General features: G+C 37.6%; 1 protein-coding gene across 1 annotated transcript; it reads right to left on the bottom strand.

The window, feature by feature from the left end:
* Positions 1–25,320, bottom strand: LOC140144543 (iron-sulfur clusters transporter ABCB7, mitochondrial-like). The gene is made up of 14 exons (XM_072166364.1): positions 25,157–25,320; positions 16,933–17,022; positions 15,968–16,171; positions 14,746–14,875; positions 13,414–13,600; positions 12,420–12,501; positions 11,085–11,261; positions 9,978–10,152; positions 5,103–5,260; positions 4,378–4,541; positions 3,105–3,234; positions 1,876–2,047; positions 1,352–1,455; positions 1–326 (listed from the first exon to the last, which is right to left on the bottom strand). Exons 1-14 carry the CDS (start codon positions 25,307–25,309, stop codon positions 45–47), a joined length of 2,208 nt encoding a protein of 735 aa, XP_072022465.1. The 5' UTR covers positions 25,310–25,320; the 3' UTR covers positions 1–44.
* Positions 25,321–25,518: the final 198 nt, after the last annotated feature.

Raw genomic sequence — 25,518 nt, forward strand, 5'->3', positions numbered from 1 at the left:
CAGTCTGCCATGAACCTATAAATAATTTTGAGTTGTTATTTTCATCATGACATCTCCTCAGTGTCTTCCTCAGGATTACTATCGTCAGGCAGTCCTACTACTCCATTCCCGATGGCATCACCCATGGCAACCTTATGCTGATTGGTCCATAGTTCCGCATAGTAACTATTACTGTTGCTAAGGAGTGAGTAATGGGTGCCGCTCTCCACGATGCGGCCGTGTTTGAGGACCATGATCTGATCGGCGTCTACGATAGTTGAAAGTCTGTGTGCGATAAATACTGAGGTTTTGCCTTTTGTTATGCTGCTCATGGAGTTCAAGATATTCTGTGGAGAAAAAGAAAATAATATATTGACATTTAGGCAACAAAAAAAACCACACTGTTCTATGGGTGGTCAATTTATTAGGGGGTTTACAAACATTTTTTGAAAAAAATTTCAAAACTTTTACGTCAAAATTAATCCACTTTGGCCAAAAATGGCTGTTTTAAATTTCATATAGCTAAATTTCATATAGCTAAAGAAAATATAAATCCCCCAAAATGTAAATTATGGGACAGTCAGGCCCGTATTTTTCCTCGCCATATCTTAAAATAAATAGCAGGCCTTGCCGTCTAGATTTCTCTGCTTGGAGAGGCACAGAATCGATTAAATGCTGAATTGGCCGATTCGATGGCTGGTTTTGGGAGATTCGCAGCGAGTGATATTTAGTGACTAGGGCGAGTGGAAAATCGCTCACTAGAAATCAAGTTTGGGGTAAGCGATCGCTCCCCTCAAACAGCAAGGCCTGAAATAGCTAACTTCAAGTATGAGATGTGTAAACAGTGGTGGTGCAATGGAGGGCATGTCCCAGAGATTTGGCTTTTCCGTCCAAGTTTCCCCAAATCAAAACAAATAAATCATTGAAAATAATATTTTGGGGGCAAATGTTGCTCAATTTTAAGTAAATTTTCAAATTTTTGCCTCCCCTGCTAAAATTCACTACCCCAGGGGACAAATTTTGGTGATGCCACTGTGAATTGAACATCATAGAGAATAATGGAAGGGTTCTTCAAGATGGACCTACAATCCTGGCCATAAGTCATTCGAACACTTGTGTAAATGTAGGATTGTTTAACCCGTATTTTAGTTATACTTAACATACTGAAATTTAACTTTCTTTGGTGTAAAGTCTGAACCCATTCCTACTACTACAGCCCTCCCCCTTCCCCACCAATCAATGTTGGATGTCTCTAAGGGTGCATGGCCAAATAAACAACTACCAACATTGATCCGGGGGAATGGGGACATATTTGCAGTACTCATGTTAAAGTGTTCGAACAATTATGACTCGGATTGTAGCTAAGTTTTACCTGTTCTGTGATAGAATCTAGCGATGATGTTGCCTCATCATAAAGGATAATAGGAGGGTTCTTCAAGATGGTCCTAGCTATGGCCACTCTCTGCTTTTCGCCACCTGTGACATAAAGAAAAAACTAAGTCATTATGGGCAATGAGCATTCTGAATATTTGAGAGTCTTGTCAACAACCTGTACCCTGGTGCATAATTTGTTTCTTCACCTCATAGGGCAGCTATTCATGACATTTACACTTATTTCAAACAGGATTCTTTCAAGGTTGGGCATTTAAGTATTGCAAAATGACAACCTACCGGCCCTGATAGTGTTTTTTTTGTTTGTTTATTTAACCGGTCGGCCCGGATGTACACACACTTGGGTCCTGATGGGACAGGCTCAAGCAAAATGCTTAAGCCAAGCCTTAAAAGCTTACATAAGCATGCTGGCCAATGTGACGAGAAAAGAAAGTTGTGTAAGTATAATATACCTGTTTAGAATGTTTAATCTATTTAGAATTTCACATTATAAATGTTACGTACCTGATAATTTGAGTCCCCTCTCTCCCACTTCGGTATCATAACCTTTGGGCATCTTCTCTACACTATTATGTACATCGGCCATCTTAGCTGCAGCAAATACTTCCTCGGCAGTAGACTCTAGGTTGCCATATTGAAGATTGTAGAATATCGTGTTGTGAAAGAGCACACAATCCTATGAAATAATGACAAATGAGTAAACCCTTCAGACTATATATTTATGCATTCGTTTATGTTGCTAAACAAAGAAAGACACCAAATTCCTTTAACTATCAAATGAGGATGAACAGGCAATGGGGGATTGACTTCACTTTTTTTCATACAGTCTGTCCGCATAGAAGTACAAACTAAATCTGTGGCATCGGGGATGGATGCTTTGCGTCAGGCGCACTGCGTGTTAAAGAGAGTGGTGGGCTCGGCAAGTACAAATCGTGCAGCAGTTGGCACGCCAAAGAAGCATTTACACACCCATTGCACTGAAATAATTATTCTCATACCTCCAATTTCCGAGGTCTATTTACTTTGTACTTCTATGTGGACAGACTGTACCTATGATTGATTACTGAATTTTAAAACCCCTAAATATAGCTATAAGAAATGTCCACAGTTCACTGCAGATTGACCAGATGTGTCCATGGTCAGATAGTGAAAGTTCCGTCCTCTGTGTAAGGGTTTTTACCCATGTCCATGTTTGATAACAGGATCATGCATGGGTGGGGGTGAGCATGTGGGGTGTGTATGTTTCTGTAAACAAACATCATTAATAGGACAAACACAAGAGAAATCAGTGTGTAATTGCAGACGTACAGTAACTGTGGACGTCGGTGGTTCCTGGACCTACGTTACTAAGGAGTTTCCTGGCACATCTAATTACCATGTGACCCGATCTGATCCACTCAAGTTGGACATTTTGAAAATTGAGTTACTACCATTGCTAACTTGCTCAGTACCTACTGATATTGAATCCCCAAGTATTTTGAATACTTAGTTATGAACCCTTTATAATCCATTTTCTGATGGTTGTTTTAATGTTTTTGGCTCCTCAACTTTTGCCTTTATCTCCATTTCATTGTTTGGATCAGATCTGGTCACATACGCATGTATAATATCACAAAATATCAGCGCTCAGTAGTCATGTGGCAATGTGACTTGGCTCAGCAACAGGAGTGTCATCTCTCATAATTCAGAACTCTCAGCCAACACCCAGAGTATGATCTGATGAGTTTACCTACCTGTGGAACAACACCTATTGATTTCCTTAGACTTTCCATTTCTACACTTTTAATATCTTGTCCATTGATGAGGATGCGACCTTGATGAGGGTCATAAAAACGGAAGAGTAGACGCACTATTGATGATTTCCTGAAACAAAAAGAGACAATTAGTCATGAGTATTTGTATCATTAAACAAAATTCAAAATTAGGAATGCTTACCTCAGTTGTTTGATGTGATAATTTCTTCAATTTTTTTACAAAACATTATGCAATGTTCAATTCTAGACCTGGATAATACCAACTATCACACTAATATGTACATATATATCCAGCTCTTTTTAACATAGATTTTTCTGCTTTTTTGTGGTATTTTTTATTCTATAAACTGTATATTTGTTTGCAAATTGAGGGCACTATTTACATACATTTTTAATTTAATTTAGCAAAATAATATATTGCTAACATTTTATGATAAAAAGTTTTTTGAAAATGTTGTTGTTATTAATGCCATTGTACAGTGTCTACCCCTTGCAAAGATGAAAACACAATTTAAGATAAATAGCGCCATCAGTGTTCACCTTTTCTTAAAAATGATGAAGTTTTAAATGCTATCAAACAACTGTGTTACAATGGACTAGTCGAGTTGAAATCCATACATCCCCTATGGATTACATGACCTTAAAGCCATATTATAACATTTCCAAACAAAATAGATTAGCATTTATTTGCCATCAAATGTTAGCTTTTACTGTCAGATATATCCCTTTTATTTTTGAGCGAACAACTACGGCAAAGCAAAGAAAATTGAATTTACTACCAGCGCACATGTCGCCAATACGTACCACTCCTTCGGTCATGTTGTGGTACGACCCTTTTTGTTGTGAGCTGTTGTGTATATCACCGTCCCGCACGCCGTATACGTACTGTATGTTATGAACATCGTGTATGCGTTTGACTAATAATTCCATCGTAATAATAAAGCGCCGAATCCGGCGTTTTATTCAAAATCTCGGATTTTGACAAAACTACATCACCTAGAGTCTTGATTTGTGCAGGGTATATTGGTTTAATAAAGTAGAATTTAATCGTGTAAAAAAAGAAATTTTAAAAATTCAGTGAGGGCGTCTTCCTCAGCAAATGTTATAATATGGCTTTAATCTCACACACAAGGAGTAAGAATTTCAAATGAAGTCACCCATTCAGGTAGTCCCATTTGAAATCCACACTCCCTGTGTGTAGTCAACTGGAAGAGTCCAATGTAAAAAGAGTTATCACAAGCTATATACATACCCTGATCCACTACCACCTACAATGGCGACTTTTTTGCCCGCTGGTACTTCAAAGCTAAGTTTGTTAAATAAATGTTGACCTTCCGAGTAACCAAAGCACACATCTTCAAAGGTGATGGTGGCATCTTGTGGTGTCACTTGTAGAGCTGGGGCATTCAGCTTATCCTGTAAAGGAAAAAAATGAGAAGCAGGGAATCATTTATAGAATGGAAGAAAGCAGATTGGGTTTGAGCTTCAAATTTGTACTGAAATGAAGCTTGACAAAACATTTTCATCTTTATTGATAATCCACTCTACTTTGTTCAGCTCAAACTAAATGTAAGTGAATTTTTTTCAGTTTTTGATGATGCGCAGGTAAATAAAGTCGCTCCTTATGGTGCATAAATTCACAAAACCATACATCAGTCATGCAATACACAAAGCATATATTGCGTAGGTAAAGGCTTTAACCCATAATCATGGGGTAGTTCAAGACCATGGATTTGAATCCCTGCAACAACATGTTTTGTACTTCGGCATGGTGCTTTACCTCACCCCACCTAAGTGTAATGAGGGAGCTGTTACGGGATAATTACAGCCTAAGTGCTGAATGGAGCTGCGCTATGGTGGCGCTCTTCTTGAAGTGAAATGATTTTGAAGTATCTCAGTGGCAGCGACATAAATTGTTGCAATTGTGCTGTCACAATACAATGAAGTGCACATTAAATCACTAATTAATGAACATACCTGTACACCGCTTTCAACCTTCATCAGGTTAAATAGTGTGCCCATATCGATGAGGGATTGTCTAATCTCCCTGTATACAGAGCCTAAGAAGTTCAGGGGAAGAGAGAGTTGAAAGATGAGGCCGTTCACCATCACTAGGTCTCCTACTGTTAAATCACCTGCGAGAAAGATGGAATAAACATATAGAACAGATTATTTAATAACACAAGAGTTATATCAGTTGCAGCAAAAAGTGCTCGATACACAATAAAATAAACCAAACTTTGTGTTAGAACATATAGATTATGTGTCCCAGTTGGTTGCTATCCATGGTGTGGACTCTCAATCTGTTCCTGTGTTTTCTGGAGTTCCCCAGGGCTCTGTCCTGGGGCCTCTGGTGTTTCTTGTCTATGTTAATGACTTGTGTCTTTCTTCCTTTTCTTTTAACAGTTCTCTTGTTCTTTATGCTGACGACACTACTCTCTTCAAGCCTATCTTTGCTGCTGAAGACCTGGTTGATTTTCAATTTGACATCGATTCCATCCATTCTTGGTTCTCCATTAATCACCTTTCTGTCAATGCCTCCAAAACAAAAGTCATGGTCATTTCCACTAAGAAGGACCCTTTTCCGGATCTCAATCTCACTCTTAACAGCCTACCCATTGAACGTAAGTCTTCTGCAAAATTTCTTGGTGTCTGGCTGTCTGACAAGCTTTCCTGGAATCTTCACATCGATCACATATGCAAAAAGGTCGCAAAATCATCGGCTTCATTCATAGATCTTCCCATTCTGGAGTATGGTTGTACTACTTGGCATCCGCTGAACATAACCCTTACCAACCGCCTTGAGTCTAATCAAAGATTCGCCTGTCATGTCATTCTTCAGTCTTGGAACCTTTCCCATGAGGACCTTCTCTTGGATTCCGACCTGCCTCTTCTTAGTAAGCGTCGTGATGTTGCTTCTCTGTGTCACTTATTTAAAATATTTGCCAATCTTTGTTCTTCTCCAAACCCTTTCCAGCCTTACCCCTGACCCGGTCTATGAAAACTCGATTCCCGAGCTGTTCAAGTTCCTTTCCGTCGGCTTTCACTATCCCAGAGATCATTTGATCCGTTTGCCTCCTCCATCTGGAATTATCTCCCGAGGCTATTGTCAATGCTTCTTCCCTCCAGGCCTTCAAATTGGCCTTTCAGCCCCAATCTCCTTTAACCAGTTTGCCGTAATTTATTTTTTTGTTTTATTTTATTCTGTCTTGATTATATGTATTTTCTAGTAATGTTTTGATTTTAATGTAAGGGCAACCCTTCAATTTATTGTGTTTTCAATATTGGATATGCCTGGCCTTGTGCCAAATGTTATAAATAAAATAAATAAATAAATGTGTGTGGTAAGACAAAGATGTTCCCAAAGCTTGTTGTTTTTGACAAACAAATTGTGAAATTGTTGACACTTGACTTTTCCTACAAGAAATTGTACAAAATAATACACTTGCATTAATGCGTCCAATGCATTAGATGCATCAACATCTCAGTATGTGTGTATTATTTTGTACAATTTCTCTCCCAACAAGTGATAGGCATTCATTAAGCTATAAATGACAACATATAATTTAATCCTTCCATACAATATCTGCCAGAACCTGATTGATCAACATTTGAAATTAGACAGGAACAAATATGTGATTATGCAATGTAATAAAGACGAAAGCTGACATTTCGGACAGGACAGGATTAAGAGTATGCAGGCTACCTATTTCTCAGCAAGAACAGTTGAATTTGGAGACTTTCAATGAAGTGAGTTAGCATACAGTCAATGCTGTAAAATGAAGATCCTATGCACAGCAAATTGCTGTGTGACCAAAAAACAAACCAAAAACCATTTGGTGACAAAACAAGAAAAAGAAGAACAAACATCTGTTCAAAAAGACCAAATATCTGTACAAGAACAAACATCTGTTTTTCAGAATTCCATAACCTCATTTAGAAGGCAAAAAGAATACTGGGAAATATTTACTATGAATCACCGACCTGTCATAATTCATATGCTAGTTAGCACCATAAATAATTGCATTCTGTCACCAGTTGATAGGAGCTTGACTAGTGGCGGTTTTCAACACTATGCCAACCAATTTCTCACCATCGTCTAAACACTTAACACAATGGAAACAACACACTCGGATAATATATAGATAAGGGGACATGTGGCACTGAAAGTGGTCATATCAAGGGCTTAAAACCAGAACCACCATGTCCACAATTACATGTTACTCATTTAGGGAAAAAATGGATGGTTGATTCTGCCTTCCACATTAGCGCCAATCCATCTTGAAATGTGGGGGGGGGGGGGACAATCAGTCCGAATTGTCAAAAAGAAAAAGTGGCTGACAAGAACCAAAAATAAGTGACTTTGGGGTATATGCATGGTCACTTAAACAGTAAGTTAGAAGCAAGTGACCATGCTACCCCAAAGTCACTTACATTTATTATGGAGGGCAGAATTAACCGTCCATTTGTTGGCAAAATGAGTAACATGTTATTGTGGACATTGGTGGTTCTGGTTTTAAGCCCTCCGAGTCGATATGACCTCAACCATGATGGTAGACCGGTTCCAAACCTGTGTTTATAAAATTCTGTCACCTCATCTATACTCAAAACCATTAAGGGGGCTGGCATTTTCTTCAGAAGGGGGGTCCCAAATTTACAAAAAGTTGGTGTCAATAAAATTATGGCCCCTATTTCTGCAACAAAAAATTTTGTCCCCACCACCGATACACCTTACCCCCAAAACAGGCTAAAATTGTATTGAAATCAGTCTTTTTGAATAAAATAAACACACTATCTGTGGTCATCTTGTGACTCCTACATTTTGGTCATCAAAAAGTTTATGACCCCCCTATTTTTCTTTCCAAACATTTATGACCCCCAGTATATTTGGGACCCACCCCTTCCGAAGAAAATGCCAGCCCTCGGTCCCCTAATCAAAAAACTTGTCAAAAAAAGACAGCTTGCCTTTTCAACAGGTAACAATGAGCTGTACAAGAAGCTGCGTAACAAGGTACAACGTGAAATTAAGAGGGCAAAGCAATTCTATTATGCTAATAGGGTTCGTAATCTTCAGGCTACCAATCCACGGAAGTGGCATCAGCAAATCAAGACCATGACGGGAAATACTAAATCTGAAGTCAGCATACCTGTCCCAGGGGTGGACAATGATGATCATGTTGCCATTGCGAATAAAATCAATGATCAGTTTGTGCAGGTCTCCTCCCATATGACACCTTTGGATCTTTGCAATCTTGAGACCTACTTACTGGCCATTGATTCCCCTCCATTGCTCTACCCATGGGATGTGTATGCTGAACTCAGTAAAGTTAAAGCCAGTAAAGCATGTGGCCCAGATGGGGTTTTCCCAATGTTGATCAAGGAATTAGCATACGAATTAAGTATCCCTGTTACTGACATTTTGAATTGTTCTTATCATGAGGGAGTGGTCCCCACACAGTGGAAAAAAGCCATCGTTGTCCCAACAAGGTCAACAACGTGGGAACGGTGGTTCTGACGGACTTCTCCAAAGCGTTCGATATGATAGACCATAACATCCTCATTGAGAAATTGATCCACTTGGGAGTCCGCAGATCCATCGTTCCCTAGTTGTGTGACTTTGTCAGCAACCGTATGCAATGTGTTCGCTACAATCAGTCACTCTCTGAGTTCAAAGTTCTTAATGGTGCCCTCCCACAGGGGACTAAACTCGGCCCAATTGGCTTCCAAGTTATCATTAATGATACAGTCCAGTCCAAAGATGCAAGCATCAACTGTTGGAAGTACGTGGATGACCTGACACTTGCTGAAAATCGTCCGTATTCCCAACCAAGCAAGCTTCAAGATACACTGGACGAGTTCACTGAGTGGACAAACAAAAACAAGCTTAGCTTGAACCCTAGCAAGTGTCAGGCCATCCAGGTCTGTTTCAAAAATGAACCACCGCCCCCTATTGAGCTTAAGATAGCTGGTAAGCCCTTGAACTATGTAACTGAGGCTAAGATACTAGGGGTTCACCTTCAAAATGACTTGAAATGGGACAAAAATGTTAATGAAATAACAAAGAAGTCCAACCAGAAGCTGTATATGCTTAAACTGCTAAAAAATGCAGTTTCAATGACGAAGAACTAATTACTGTGTACAAAGGTTATGTGCGCCCTATTCTTGAGTACGCAGATGTCACCTGGCACTCCTCGTTAACAACAAATCAGACAAAGTCACTTGAACAACTCCAAAGACGTGCATGCAGGATCATTTTAGGCCAGAGATTTACCTCATATGCTGAGGCGGTGCAAGCTTGCGACCTTGAGCGCCTGTCAGATAGAAGAGAAGATCATTGTCGAAGGTTAGCCGAAGGGCTTGCCGACTCAGACCGTATCAAAGATCTTCTTCCTCCATCTAGACAAAGTGCTCATGGTCGCAACCTTCGCAATGCGCATAAATTCACCCAAATGCGGTTCAGAACCTCTCGCTTCCAAAATAGTCCCATACCATACTTTGTGGACCTGCTAAACAAATAATGTGTAATTTTTCTTTTTATTCATGTGCTCATTGTATCCTGCATGCACAGTGGCGTGCAATCACCCCCCTTTTCAGAAGTGTATTTTGCAATGTGTTTCTTTCCTTTTCATTTTATTTATTAATATTTAATGATACTATTTTAAAAGTGCAATATTAGTTTCTGTAAATGAAATTTTATACCATTTTATGTGTTTTATAGATGTTATTCTTTAAAAAAATATTTTTGAATGTTTGTTGTTTTTATCTTTGTAAATTTATCATGTAATTTGACCTCCGGGTCACCTTTTGATAATAAAATATGAATATGAATATGAATAATACAACAGCACTAACCTGCCATAATTCCTTTGCTGGCTAGCACCATAATCGTTGCAAGTGATGCACTAAATATTGCATTCTGTCCCCAGTTGAGAAGAGCTAGACTAGTGGAGGTTTTCAACGCCGCATCCTCGTATTTCCGTAGCACCCTATTATAGCGATCCGTTTCAAATTTCTCATTGTTGAAATACTGCAAGAAAATTCACACAAGTTTTCAAAGTTTAAAATGTCTTATTGTTGAAATCTTTTTTGCAAATATATTTTCTAAAAATGTTCAGCCAAAATTAATAAATTTTGGCTGAGTGTCAAAAAACAAACAAAACCAATGTATTTTAAATCTTTAATAGAATTTTTTAATCAACCACAAATGATCCTTGTTAGTGGATCTAGGTCCAGGGACCCTCCAAATCTGCGAGAAAAAAAATCATAAAAAATATTAGATCACATCAGATATCGGCCGATATATAGATGAGGTGACATTCAGAGAAAATAATACTAACATTGTTATCAAACAGGTGCCACGAGCAAAGGTTTCGCAAGTTGGGTTTTGACAATATTTTATGTGTTCTGTCATACATTGTAGATAAAAAAAATGCAGTGATTTATAGTGCGCTACGCTGAGCACAACGCCTAGACGTTGATCCACAAGCCTCAGCACACTTTACAGGTTGTCGCTGACCACTACGGCCCCACATCATTCCATAAACCATTTAACAACAAATCAGGGACTTTGCTGTTACAAGAGCGCACACCCTAGACATTCCACAAATAACCATCGCAACCAGGATCAGCTCCCCGATTTTTCGTACGGGTGACAACGAGACAATTAGCAGTAAGTTCCTTGTCCAGGGGAATTTCAAGCTAACTCAATTTTCCACTAGGCACCGCCAGGGTTCGAACCCGCAACCTCTCGCACCATAGTTGAACGCCTGAATGATTGAGCTAACTTGACTGCCATGATACTGAGTATTATTATCAACAGAGGGCATTCTGAATGTAAACATGTGATGTCACCAGTCACTTCATCTATAAGATATCAATATCGGATATGTGGACAAAGTCATTTTGGTTCAGCCTTAAGAACACACTATATAGAAAAAAGAAAAATGCAAATGCACCTACCTTGACTGTCTCAAAATTGATTAGTGAATCTATTGCATAATTGCCGGCTTTGTTGTCTGCTTGGTTCATCTGAAATCTGAACTTTGTCCTCCACTGTGTGATACTGAGTGTGAAAGCGGCATACGTGCCTATACAACCTAACGTTACCAACGCAAAGGGAGCACCAAGTTTATAATACTGTGGAATGATACAAATATACAGGTCAAAGGTTAGTGAACTTTGTCCTCCACTGTGTGACACTGAGTGTGAAAGCGGCATACGTGCCTATACAACCTAACGTTACCAACGCAAAGGGAGCACCAAGTTTATAATACTGTGGAATGATACAAATATACAGGTCAAAGGTTAGTGAACTTTGTCCTCCATTGTGTAATACTGAGTGTGAAAGCGGCATACGTGCCTATACAACCTAACGTTACCAACGCAAAGGGAGCACCAAGTTTATAATACTGTGGAAATGATACAAATATACAGGTCAAAGGTTAGTGAACTTTGTCCTCCATTGCGTAATACTGAGTGTGAAAGCGGCATACGTGCCTATACAACCTAACGTTACCAACGCAAAGGGAGCACCAAGTTTATAATACTGTGGAAATGATACAAATATACAGGTCAAAGGTTAGTGAACTTTGTCCTCCATTGTGTAATACTGAGTGTGAAAGCGGCATACGTGCCTATACAACCTAACGTTACCCAGGCAAAGGGAGCACCAAGTTTATAATACTGTGAAATGGTACAAATAAAAAGGTCAAAGGTTAGTGAACTTTGTCCTCCACCATTGTGTGACACTGAGTGTGAAAGCTGCATATGTGCCTATACAACCTAACGTTACCCAGGCAAAGAGAGCCCGAGTTTATAATACTGAGGTCAATGGTCAGCAACTTTGATTTTTACTGCTGGATTGAAAAAACACGGTTTCCGATGAAACATACCGAACAGTTGAAATCCATACACCCCAATGCAAGGCATGACCTTAATCTTTCACACAGGGAGTATGAATTTCAAATGGAGTCTGCCCAATCACACACATACAGCACACCTTAACATCTTCACCCCCTGAGCACTACCTGCCGATCTAACATTGCCTCTGATTGGTCAATTACACAATATCTTCACTTTAATCACCAATCAGAATGGAGCTTTGCAAATAATTCACCCCAATTTTTTTGCATGATAAATTATTCTAACAATGTTGCTGATTGGTCCAATTGATAATGAAAACTTCTTTTTGGCCAATCAGCAGGTAGTTCTCATGGGGTTAAGGAGTGCAATTTGTAGTGCACCTAATTTTTTTAAAGACAAGACCTAAACATTGAAAAAATTGACAAGTCTTACCATAATTCCAGTTACTAATCCGACCTCAAATATTGTAGGAACTATGTTGAAGACAAGCGCATTTAAGACAAAGTTGATGCCTCTGTAAAACAACAAAATGGTTTAATCATATTAGAAATATCATTAGCTATTGAGCAAGACATGGTATGCGAAAAGCTTAAAGCTTTAAAAACCAAAACCACCAAAATGCATAATACTGATGAAATGTTCATGCTCAGGCCTTTTGTTTTGAGGAGAGCTAGACCTGTCACTCTCCTACAGCTTTCCTTAAGTGCTTTCAGTGTGAGCTATAAATAACTCCCCTTAAATGCACCAGGGGAGCTGTTTTCTATGACTTCACCCAATAGTTTCAGCAAAAATCTATTCACAAATTATGACTAAATATCAGTAAAACATATACTTGAAATCTATTGATAGATTTTACTCAATTCAAAATTAATTTTTTTTTGCATTCTGGGTGTCCTTTATCACGCATAAATAAAGAACAACTCTCCTAGCTTGCCCACCACTCTCATTTACAGCTCGACCACTCGCCTTAAAAATTTCAGGGGAGTGGTTTGAACAGCTCTCCTTAATACCCTTGCCTGGAAAAATCTAAAACACATGACCTACATGCTACATTTATTTTGGGGCTTTTTACAGTCCAAGCAGCATCCATGAAAATAACAATGTGCAATTATGTATATATGTATAAGGAAGCTTAAAATTGCCAATTTAAACAACATGTGACACCATGTGCAAATTTTTTTTCCAGTTTTTACAGTATTTTCCTGAATTATCATCTTGACAACACAACCATTGGGCTATTCCAGTTGAAATCCATACACCCCCTATGGAATACAAAACCTTAATCTTCTACACAGGGGGTGTAAATTTCAAATGTGACTACCTGAATGGGTGATGTGAAATTCACACTCCCTGTGTGGAAGATTAAGGTCATGTCTTCCATAAGGGTATGTGTATTCCAACTGTAATAGCCCCATTATTCCCTTACCTACTGCCCCTGTCAATGGCCTTTGACAGCGCACCAGTTTGTCTTGATAAATGAAAATTGAGATCTAGTCTGTGAAGATGAAGGAACACATTCCTAGCAACGCGCCTGATAGAGTTCTGAGCCACCTTGGCAAAGATGGCATTCCTGAGCTCGTTGAAGAGGGACGCACTAGCTCTGGCTGCACCATCTGGGGAAGAAGATAGGAGGAGGAATAAACATGGGAATCATTGACATGAAACAATAATTTTGTTACATCTACATAACATAATTAGCTTAAGGGGTGGGGTATGAACGTTTGGACAGTATTTATTGTGGGACATTAGAGCACATCAGACATATCGAATCACATTCTGAATACGAAGAATGTCCTTCTGATATCAAATAATTTTGACTTTTTGAAATTTACAATGTAATACACATTTTATGGCAAATGATTAAAAATTGATATTTTTGATATTTAACAGTACTCGAAGTAAATTTTATAAATTTAATGATATATTCTTAAAGTGTATGTTACATATCAAAAATGTGAAAAATATCAACTTTTAATGATTTGTCATAAAATTTGTATTATATCGTGAATTTCAAAAAATGAAAATTATTTGACATCAGAAAGACATTCTTCGTATTCAGAATGCAATTTGATATGTCTGATGTGCTCTCATGTCCCACAAAAATACTGTCGAAACGCCATTCCAGATCCTTAAAACACAAATTTTTAAGTTGCTCTCAAGTCTCAACTGGCTATCATTTCATTCAACCAAATCAGGAATACGGTTTATGAAAATAATGTTTCAATGTTTCTTTTGGATTACCAATAGCTCAATATATTGAAGGAGGAATTGGTTGAAAAGTGCTCAAACTAACATTAACAAATGCTGGCATACTACAGGTAAATTAAGTAATTCTTGGCCAATCTTGAACATTATGAATGCTAGTGGCTCCGCGATAAACACACATGCAGATAGCGCGGTACAGAATAAAGCATACACACGCCTTACATTGCGTACATGCTTAGTCCATTTTAAGTCGAAATAACGAGTTAAAGTGAAAGAAACCCCATCGGCTATTTTGGCTGTTTAACATGGAGTTCTGAATATGATATTATGCAAAATTGTTCTGTTGATTTGACAAGCACAACCAATTTTGCTGATTCCATTTAGGTGCAAGTTGGGACATGTGTAGATATTAACAAATATCCCAAAAATCAGGTTTGAAAAGAACTAATCAATTTCATAAGATTGTACATTATGGCTTTAGGTTTTGCTATGGTTGTTTTGTTTTTATACAGGCAGTATTATTGGACAACGCATGCATCAGACCCCTACTTACATCCAATCAGCAGAGCTGTTACAACTGTTACAGCAGTACCTCCTACAGCTGTGGCTGCTGCTAAAGTCTGATGATCATTTAGGTTGTCTACGGCATACTTGAAGAGAAAGGGTACATACACATTGGCTACCTGAAAAACAATCAAACCGTCAACATCAAGTACTTTTGCCAATTAAAAGAGCATAATGTAATGCTCAAAGCATCTTTTTCAGTTTCAGTTAATTGTAGCTGACCACTGTGGCCCAAGACACACCACAACAAACTATTTACATGTAGCAACCCGCAGAAGTGCACACCTTAGTATTCAAAGCACACTACCATCACAGCAAGAATCGGCTCCTCGAGTTCTCATACATAATGGGCAACCGAAACCATTAAGCAGGTAATTCCTTGCCCAAGGGAATTTCAATAATGCTTCCCTTCTATTAGAATGCTCCCCCATCTTTTTTCAAAGAAAAAGTGACTGAAGTGTAGAAATTTCTATACCATAGCAGGTTAGCTTAAAACTGGCATGCATGTCATGATCGTGAAATCAGTTTCGGGGCGCTGTGAATTCACAGACCCATCTGTGAAATCACATACCTGGGGTCTGTGATTTCACATACTTTTCACTAATTGTTTCAATTTTAGCAGCAAATAAAACACTTAGGCTGTCTGTTTGGTAAAATGGATAGTTTTTTGCTTCAAATTCATCTGTGCAAATTAAAATTCTGTCTGTGCAATTAAGCAGATACCACTGCATGTAAGCACCTTGAAACAAAATTAGCTAAAAATGCAGAAAAAAGTTAGTAAGAGTTTTTGAATTCACAGACGGACTGTGGATTCCGAGGAGTCTGTGAATTCACAGCGCCCCCAAACTGAAATTGCATGGATCATCCTATATAATATATATTGACTTACATTTTCATCCAATTAATCGCCACGTAAGTAGCAGAATGTTCAAATATATTTAAAAAATTGCATTCTTGCATAAAAGTGCAATTACAGATCTAATTTTGTAGTATTTTCCAATAATATGTGGTCCCTGTATAGGCACCGCCATGTTGTGTTTCAAACCATTAAAGTCATATTTCGCGAGTTCCGAAATTTTTAATTTGCAAGTTTTTTGTTTAAAAATGAACTTGTAATAAATGTCATCCCCCTTTTCGAAAACGCTATGAAAAACTATAAAATAAAACTATCAATTACATCAAAATAACACAAGTCACATACTTGTACTAACCTTTGACCCCACAAGGAGTCCTAGTGCTATCATCACTCTAATTTTGATTCCTTTCTCATCTTTTGGCCATATATAAGTCAACATATTCTTGACTATCTCCCATCCACTGACTTTGTCCCCAACACCCTCTATCTTGGCTGATAATCCTGTGCTGCCGGAGTGAAATGCGCCCCCTGTTGCTGCTGCTGGTGTCTTGCGCCATCTCTGTGAAACAAAATCAGATCTGCAGCAATTACAAATTATTCCAAAACCGGAACCTTTAGCCATAACAAACACCTCATTTTATGTGTCTGATGGGCTATTCCAGAAATCCAAGCACCTCCTATGGAAGACATGACCTTAATCTTTCACACAGGGAGTGTGAATTTCAAATGGCGTTACCTGAATGGGTGACTCCATTTGAACTCTACACTCCCTGTGTGGGAGATTAGTCTTGCACTATTATGGAAATCTTCAACTTAGTCAAATTAGAAAACCTTCCTAATCCTTTTTTTTTTTTATACTATTTTGATGATTTATTATGCAAAAAAAAAACCTATGGAAGACATGAACTTAATCTTCCATATAGGCAGTGTGAATTTCAAACAGGGTTTACCTAAATGGGCGACTCCATTTGAATTCTACACTCCCTGTGTGGGAGATTAGTCTTACACTATATGGAAAGCTAGAAAACCTTTAATACTTCATTTTTAATTTATTTATTATGCAAAAGAGTACCTAAATGTAACTCTATAGACTTATCCCCCTTCTGGACTTATCCTTAATAGCTGCCGGTACTCTATTGATAAATTTCAAAATTTTTTCACCGAATCACTAAAAATTCCTTTACTAAAATACTTATGGAATCACTTCAAAGTCCATGAATATGTTTGTGTTGCACATTTTCAAAAAATTCCACATGGGAAGTTACATGAGGAAATCAAACACTTAACACAATATGTACGGTACCTACTACATGTACCTACCTGTAGGTATTTACTGGTAAATGAGTAAGTCTTCTTATCTGGTATAACTTTTTGGCTTTGTGTATGTTTGCGATTAATGCATGAGTGTACCTGTGGAAGAAGAAAAGGATTAATTAGGTTTATTTCCATACAAACTTGCCCATTTATGTAATACATATGTGACATGATCAAGGGGAATGAGTCGGATGTCGCTAATATTGTTTTTGAGATATTGGCAAAAACAGTGTTCAAATTCTATTGTTTTATATTGTTTTCAGCCATTGATAAATTGCTCATAACTCGGTAACCAAATGTCCGATTTTGATGGGGTTTGCATCAAAATGTAGCATTTGTAAACTGCCAGAAAATGATGTAAAAAACTTCTAATTGAAAATTGCCAACATGTGACTCATTCCCCTTGATCATGTCATATCACCTTGTGTTTAATTTTGCACCATGATTTTTGACAGACTGCAGTGTGGATGAAATCAGGGTGTTAGCTAGCTACTTGTCCACCCGTCATTTTGGATAGGTAGTTTGCTTCTGAGACAGGGAAAAAAACTTGTGACATACATAGATGCTAAATTCTAAACATAATGCTTGAATAAATTATGTGCACTCAAAGCAAGACCAGACTAATAGAGCATGCAGTGCAGAGCCTCAAAATCAGCGGGAGCACACCCCCCCCCCCCCACACACACACACCCCAAATTGGAAAAAAAATTACAATTTTGAATCCATAAGGAGCAGATTTGTAAATAATGAGTATTCACTTCAGAATTTATTCAAGATATAGAAATGTGTACAAAACCAATGCATTTTTAGATCTTTAATAGATAATCATGGAAGAAAGAGATGAGAAGGAACCACAACGACTTCGATCGGCCAAGTTTTAATCCGCTTATCTATTGGCGCATGAAAAGAAAAGCTATCAATGGTACTTACTTTCATGTATGATCCATTTACCGCGATCGATGCTTGGCAAAATCATTACTGGAAAAAATTTATAACAAACCCATCCACGAACAAACAAACGCTACCCAGAAGTAAGATTATGGAATTTCACTGATGCTCTGAACATGTATAGTAGCTTTGTTTTGGGATCTACAGTCAAACTGTTTTCTTGATCATGTTGTGTAGAAAATGTCCTATAAAACATCGAAAAGGTAATCAAAATCGGCCGTTTTTTTGCTGAGTTTCATCTTTAGCAAATAAGAAGATTTTGGTGACTTTTTCGATGAAAAATAGATGTAAAATGTTCTTAAATAATGCACAATGTTCCGGTTGAGTCCGGTACATAAAACCTGTTTAATTTAATAGTTTATATGTGTATAATCGTAACTAGCTACCTCGTTTCAGTGCCAAGACTGCCAACTCTGAGAAAAAAGTCATCAAAGTTCGGAAAAATTGGGCAAAATGGAAGAAAAAGATGTAGGCCATCAATGACCGATGATCACGTCACCAAAGAAAATCCTATAGGGTGCTTGCACGGAAGGTCATTAGTTCAAATCATCCTTCACACACGCTCCAGAAGACATGCAAATACATGGAATACAATACCAATCACCTATTTAACGCAGGGTATTGATCAAAGTAAATCCTCATGAATAACAATGTCAACTAAATGTCGGTAAAGGGAGTGGACAAAGTGAATGCGTTCGTTGTGGTTCCTTCTTATCTCTTTCTTCCATGAGATAATCAAGTGAACACAAGTTACATATATCTGCCTCTTTTGGATACAAAATTGTAATTTGTTGGTAATTTTACAATTTTTCTCTCCCTCTCACTTCAATGGACATGGCCATCGAGGTTGATCGAGAAGTCTATCCTCAATCCAGACCAAAATGGCAGCCTCTATACTGAAAGCATGGAAGTCAAAGTTTGTGAATAAAAATAATTTTCTTCATAGTTTGCATTTAAAAGGGCATTTCGTGATCCACAGCCTCATCCCCCCCACTTTTCTCAAAAAAAGTTTTTTATATCACTGGAAACCTCTGGCTACATAATGTTTATGTACAAGATATTTCTTGCAGATTAATTCGTTTAGCATATCGTGAAATTTGAATTTCGTTCTGGTGCACCAGAACAAAATTACAACGCATTGTCTATGGAGCAGTGTAATACACATAATCATGCATAACTCGCGAACGCAAAATCGGAATCAACTGAAATTTTGGGAATATGTTTTTTTTGTGGATATTGTTACGAGTCGTACTTGACTCAAGGCCAAAATCACCTTTTACCCGAACTTACACGAATGCACAACACAAATACACTGTTTAATTATGCTAACAAAATCTAAGTCTTTAATTGAAAGCACATTATTATTGGTACAATATATGACAACAAATGCACATACACAATAATCAAATATAATCACTCTTTATCTATTTAGTACTTAGCCAGCATTCTTCTTCTTGGTGATCATAAAGTTCTTGCAATGTTCTGGACGACTGATGTAATACATCCTTATTCCCTTGTCCTGCGAAAATCAGCTAAGTCCATTGTACACTTGCATTTATAAATCCTTGCGTATAAAATCCTCATACGAAAATGGTGTTACTTTCTCCCAAGTGCTAAACTCCTTGCGTCGTTCTCCAAACACATTTATAACTCCTTGCGCAGTTCTCCAAATATTAAACTCCTTGCGCTGTTCTCCAATACTAAACTCCTTGCGCAGTTCTCCAAATCACTTTACTCCTTGCGCTGCTTTCTCCAAACTTGGTGCTATTTCCACCTTTCACACAATATCTTCAGGAAGCAGGACTGCGATGCAGTTGTCCCCACTTATTTTGACAGTTGCGTTGAATCAAAACACCAGACTTCAGCAAGTCGACAGAAGAATATATTTTCCTTTCTTGGAGAAATGCGTTCTTTGGCGTATTCTAGATCTTCTCCGACAACACTGGCAAATAGTAGTACTTTGACTACATAAAATATTTCTGGTTTGCAATTTCCTTTCTTTGAAGGAATTGGACTGTAAGCATATTAGCTAGCTAGCCCAGATCAACACTATAAACTGTGAAGAAATATGTTTACCTTTTCTTATATACCAAGCAGTTGGAAATCCCCAAATATTAATAGTCAATGTGATTGTGGGAATTCCCAAGCCTTAATTATAACATTAACCTTTCTCATTACATCACTTCCTGAGGGGAAATCCCATTACATCACTTCCTGAGGGGAATCCCATCTATGATGTCATCTTCACTTTACAACCTCAGGGGGGTTCCAAATATTCCAAATTAGATATGATTCAACTTGTTTTGCTCAATTTGAGAGGGGAATTCCCCCAAAATGTCATCACTCATGTAACTTTGTAAACAAAGATAAATCATCAAATTAAATTACTCAGGGCACATCACAATATCTACTGAAAAATGACATAAATAGAGGATGCTAGGATCACGAAATACTCCTTTAAGTTCCGAGAATAAAACGGACATTTCGTTTGTAAATTAATTGCAACATTCTGCTGGGAAAGGCAAGATAAAAATTCTACCCCAAAACAAGAGAAAATACCCTGCAAATTGAGGTGATAAATTTGGAAACTTTGTCATGGAATACAGTGTATCTTAAGCTTCTATTTTTTTTTTTGATTCAGCGAAATTAAATTGCAGCGAAAATGTGGCTTACTGGTGATTCATGAAATTAAGTTGCCTTGAAATTAAAGTGTTTTACAGATGTATGAATGGCTCCTGGCTAAACAGCGATCCGGATATAGTATTCATCACCGGGACTGAGAAATGCGACATTTTTGATGTTTGTACCGGGGAATTTCAGACACAGAGACTTTTACAAATTCGTCCAAGGTAACCAAAGGGGATCGCATTTTTAACTATCACTATCCACACTAAATGTTTCGGAATTGAGGTCGGCTAAAAAGTAGACCATTTCGGGGACTGTAATTGGTGTAGATGTCACATTTTGAACAGTGAGCGATAAGTGACCAATTTGGCTTTCAGCACAAGTATTGGGCTTGCTCTCTCTCAGACTCAGTGACAGTGTGGAGTAGGGTGGGCTCCGGGGCGGGTTTCTTCTTCGTCTTACGTAGACATGATCACATTTTGAACATGTGAGGGCGGGCTTTGTTAAGCTTACTTGTGATCCAAGATCCTGTCTTAACTGTGTAATCCAATAGGAAAATGAAGAAAATTTGGATTTTGACCCTCAAAACTCCAACCTAGCATGATTTTTAAAAAATCTGCATTTGAATAATATTTGATGCTATCAAGTAATGAGAGCTACATTTTATGAAACATTAGCACATTTTTGTAAAATGGCCCTTCGTGCTCAAAAATTTAGCCATAAGGCTAATGAAAGTCAATTCCGAGTTTATCGTCCCTTTTTTTTCCCAGGTTGGTGAGGTGACTTTTTCATTTTTCATTTTTCATTATTTCATCAGATTTCATTATTGACCTAAAGTGCGTGTTGATTTAAAGCCACACTCATACATGTTATTTATAAACATGTTTTTATATGGGTAGGGACTAGAAAAGTTAGAAAAGAGCCTGGTTTTGGTTCCAAGTTATAAATTTATATGTTTTACACAAAAAAAATATGTCTTCAATTGCTAAAACTGGTGAAAACACTGATACTTTGAAAATAATGAATTATTTTGGCATTTTTGAAAATTTGACGCGGGTGTTTTTGGTATCCAAAAAGTGACGCGGACGGGGGACGATAAACTCGGAATCGACTTTCATTAGCCTAAAATACATACACACATGTTAAGGTTTTACCGTCGTTACTAAACCTATCGACGAAATTCTTTTAAATTGACATATTTTGTACATTAATATGTGTAGATAATAAATCAGGAAAAAAAAAACAGGGGTGCGGACCTCACTTTTGAGCTACAGCCGTTTTAAAAGAGGTGTACATTTCCAAAATCTCTGTACACTTCAATGGCAAAATCAGCAATTTGTCCAAAATATACCACCTTTTATGCGTTGTATAAAAAAATTGTCGAGACAAAATTTTTTAAATTTTATATATGTTATGAAAAAGAAAAAGCTCTGTAAAATCGCGCAAAAAAAAAAATGGGGTACGGACCTTGTTTTAGGTGTAAATTGACCAAAATAGGTCAAAAAGCATTTTTCTGCGACACCATGCGTAGTTAATTGCGTAGATGGATATTTTGAGTGCGTACCAGCGGCGCTATATCTTGTGCGATCTGATGCCAGATCAGCGTTCGTTTTCGCATATGGCCACAAAAAAGGAATTGTCTGTTTACGCAGGAAAGTTTTCACTATAAATAAAAAGTTACCTAAGATACTTCTTAGGCTTAGAAGTGTCCATATTAAATAGGAACAATTATAATGATGTCGACTATAAAAGACTTAATGAAGCCTTAAAATCCTTAGCCTAATTCTAATTTCGTGTATTTTGGTCCCAAACGGGTGTACGAAAGACTCCCATTCTGCAAAGAGTTATCAAGTTACACAAAGTGACGAATTTTCAGCTTTATGATCACCTGACTCGAATGACCAAAAAGAGGATTTATTAAACAACGAAGCGTTTGACACCATCGGCGGAAGTGTTTGACTATAATAGGCCTACAATTATTATAATAATAATATGCACATATAGGCATAGGCCTACTTAGCATGCTTAATCCCGTTTACGGAGAGGAAAGCTTTTTTGGTCACAAAAACTATAGGCCTACGGAATTATCTCGAGGTGGATTCATATCATCAATGGTTGCAGTTGAACACTGGGTTTCCTATAGCTGTAGAAAAACGTTTGGCCAATGATCATTTTTGTAAATGTATGACCTTTTTTTAAAAAAGTTTTGAAGGTGTTGTCTATATCGCATGCATTATGAATTCAGTGCACGTAGTAGGTAGGCCTATTTACCCAATAACACAAAATGCTTTAAACATTTAAATGTTGGATTATAAACTTTTAAAACATTTTTAAAATAACAATCAAAAACATTGAACACTTGCTGCAAAACATATTCTAAGTTGGAACAATGTTGCCAAAATAATATATGTCTACAATAACATTTTCACAACATGTTTTTAATTTTGTTGTAGTGTGTTTCATTTATGAAACGTTCTACTAACGTACAGGCCTAACCTTTAATAGGCCTATAATAGGCTATAGTGCTTACCCAACATTTACGCCAAAAATTATTAAAACGTATTAACCAATTTAACCAACACTCGTTTAGGCCTAATGTTAAAAAAACACACCCTGATTCTGCATGGGTAGGCCTATAACTTCATACCATCTATTGGACAATACTGTCGTAGGCCTACTTTGGGGAGGAGGTCCAGGTCCGTTATCAGTGGAAGCACGCTGGCATTTGGTTTGTACATGTTGTATTTAATATATTAGAAGCGGTCACTTTTATTGCGCTCAGCAAACATTGTTTTCTTTATTTTGTGGCCCTAGTTATCGCGGTCGTAAAAAATAGCATAGAACACGCACAACACGCATCGTTCTCTGCGATGTCTGCAGCATAACGCCGAAACACGACGAATGCATAGCGTTGAAAACAGGCGCAATAGTCAAGTCGAATCGGGTGACGACGGTAAAACCTTAAGACATAGGAAGCCATTGATAATGCTGGGACACACAATTTGGCCCTTTTTGGGACATTCAGGCGAGCATACTTTTCCTCATAACATTGCCAATTATAGGCCTACATACATAATTGACCACTCATTTTTTAAGTTAAACGATTCTCTTTTTAATGAAAGCAATTAGATGAATTTATTAAACATTGTTAAATTTCAAAATTTTATGTCAATGAATATGCCTATCTTACGTAACAGTATTGTTCTCCAAAAAAAACCGGAAGCTTGTTATCTGGCGCTCTAGCTGAAATACAGCAAGATAATGTTTATGTAAACCTATATTTTAGCTAGAGTATCTCGAGCTAGAGTATCTCGAGCTAGCCCCAGCCCAGACGGGGTCTAATTCTGGCCAATTCCATGCCAAAAGTGCCTTTTGTAACGTCCGTAACAAAACTTTGGAACATTATTGCTCAAAAAAGGAGCATTTATTTCAAACTTGCTAATCATGCCTCCATAGATTGATGTCACACCTACTTCCAGATAGTAAAGAAAAAAATCTGAGGAAGCACCTTGACAGGTTTTTTTTCGTATGAAAAACGTTACGGACGTTACATTTGAGATAAAATGTAACGTCCGTAACACTAAATCAACAGTGCAGGACGATACAGGAGTATTAATTTCAAACTTACTTTTCATGTTTACATAGAATGGAGTCAGGGCTTGCTCAATATAGTTAGCAGAAAAAAATAAAACGCAGAACTGAATGGAGATTTAAGGATATGTACCATATGTCAAAAAAGGCAGGCACTTTTCGCGTAACGTCCGTGCTTCGTTTCTAATTTCTGTAGCTAATTAACAAAGAAAGCCAAAACAAAATTGCTTCATTATATTGAACATTAGAGTGCGTACTAGTAGCATACTAAGAAATAAAGTGTTATCCTAACAGCAAACATGTGTGCTATTCACTTAAAAGTTGCAAGTTGCATGTATCTGTAACGTCCGTAACGGTGGAATTGGCCTTCTGCATAAAACCGGGCAGCCTTATTTCTATAGATCTGCTGCGCATTCAAATTGCATTGTATTGCATCGTAATTTAATTTGTGTCTATGCTAATTATGTTTACACAACATGAACTCAAATGTTTTCAAGCAAATTAGCCGATAATAGGTGATCAAAAGCGATCGGAATGTTACAAAAGTACAGATCGCATTCAGCTTACTTCATATGAGATGATCTTTGGAAAAATACGGCATAATTTGTCTTGGTGCTTGCGGAATGCCATGCAGTAAAATATTAAAACGTTGCGGCAATTCATGATTGACAACTAGCAATCGGCGTGTCCTTCGTATACTCCACTGTCAATTTCTTATCCACTCACTAATTCTCACAAAAGCTTTGTGTTGATTACGTAATGTGTGGAGGCAAATTGCAATAAGTACAATGAAATAATGAAATGAGTAGGGCGGGCTCCGAGGCGGGTTTCTTCTTCATCTTACGTAACACTGTATTGTTCTCCAAAAAAACCCGGAAGCTTGTCGTTTGGAGCTCTAGCTGAAATACAGCAAGATAATGTAAGATAGTAAATGTAAACCTGTATTTTAGCTAGAGTATCTCGAGCTACCCCAGCCCTGCATGCAGACCCCAGCCTAATAGCGGTGCAAAATTCGACAGTTATGACCAATACAATACACTGTCCAATTTTAAACAAACGATTCTACCTTTATTCTTCCTTGATTTGAAACCTCATTGAATCTTCTAGTAGAACGAGTACTTCTAATCAATACTGAGTGTGATTGTCCGTGCAAAGAAGGTATAACATACGGAGAAATCCGACAGGATTTGGACCCCAAAATCAACATGAGCGCGGCCATATTGGATGTTGGCTGATGGGTAAATTCCTAATATTAATCCGCACTTTCTTTATTTAACCATACTTTTTCATTTATGGACTATGCATGGAAAAATAATATTTTAACTAAAATATAAGACATTTTTAAAGTAAGAAAACCTGATTTTGTTGTATTTTAGACTCTCTGATTATGGGAAATATGATGGACTAAATGATACACTGTGAACAATC

Source organism: Amphiura filiformis, unplaced genomic scaffold, assembly GCF_039555335.1.
Source record: "Amphiura filiformis unplaced genomic scaffold, Afil_fr2py scaffold_62, whole genome shotgun sequence".
NCBI classification, from domain to species: domain Eukaryota; kingdom Metazoa; phylum Echinodermata; class Ophiuroidea; order Amphilepidida; family Amphiuridae; genus Amphiura; species Amphiura filiformis.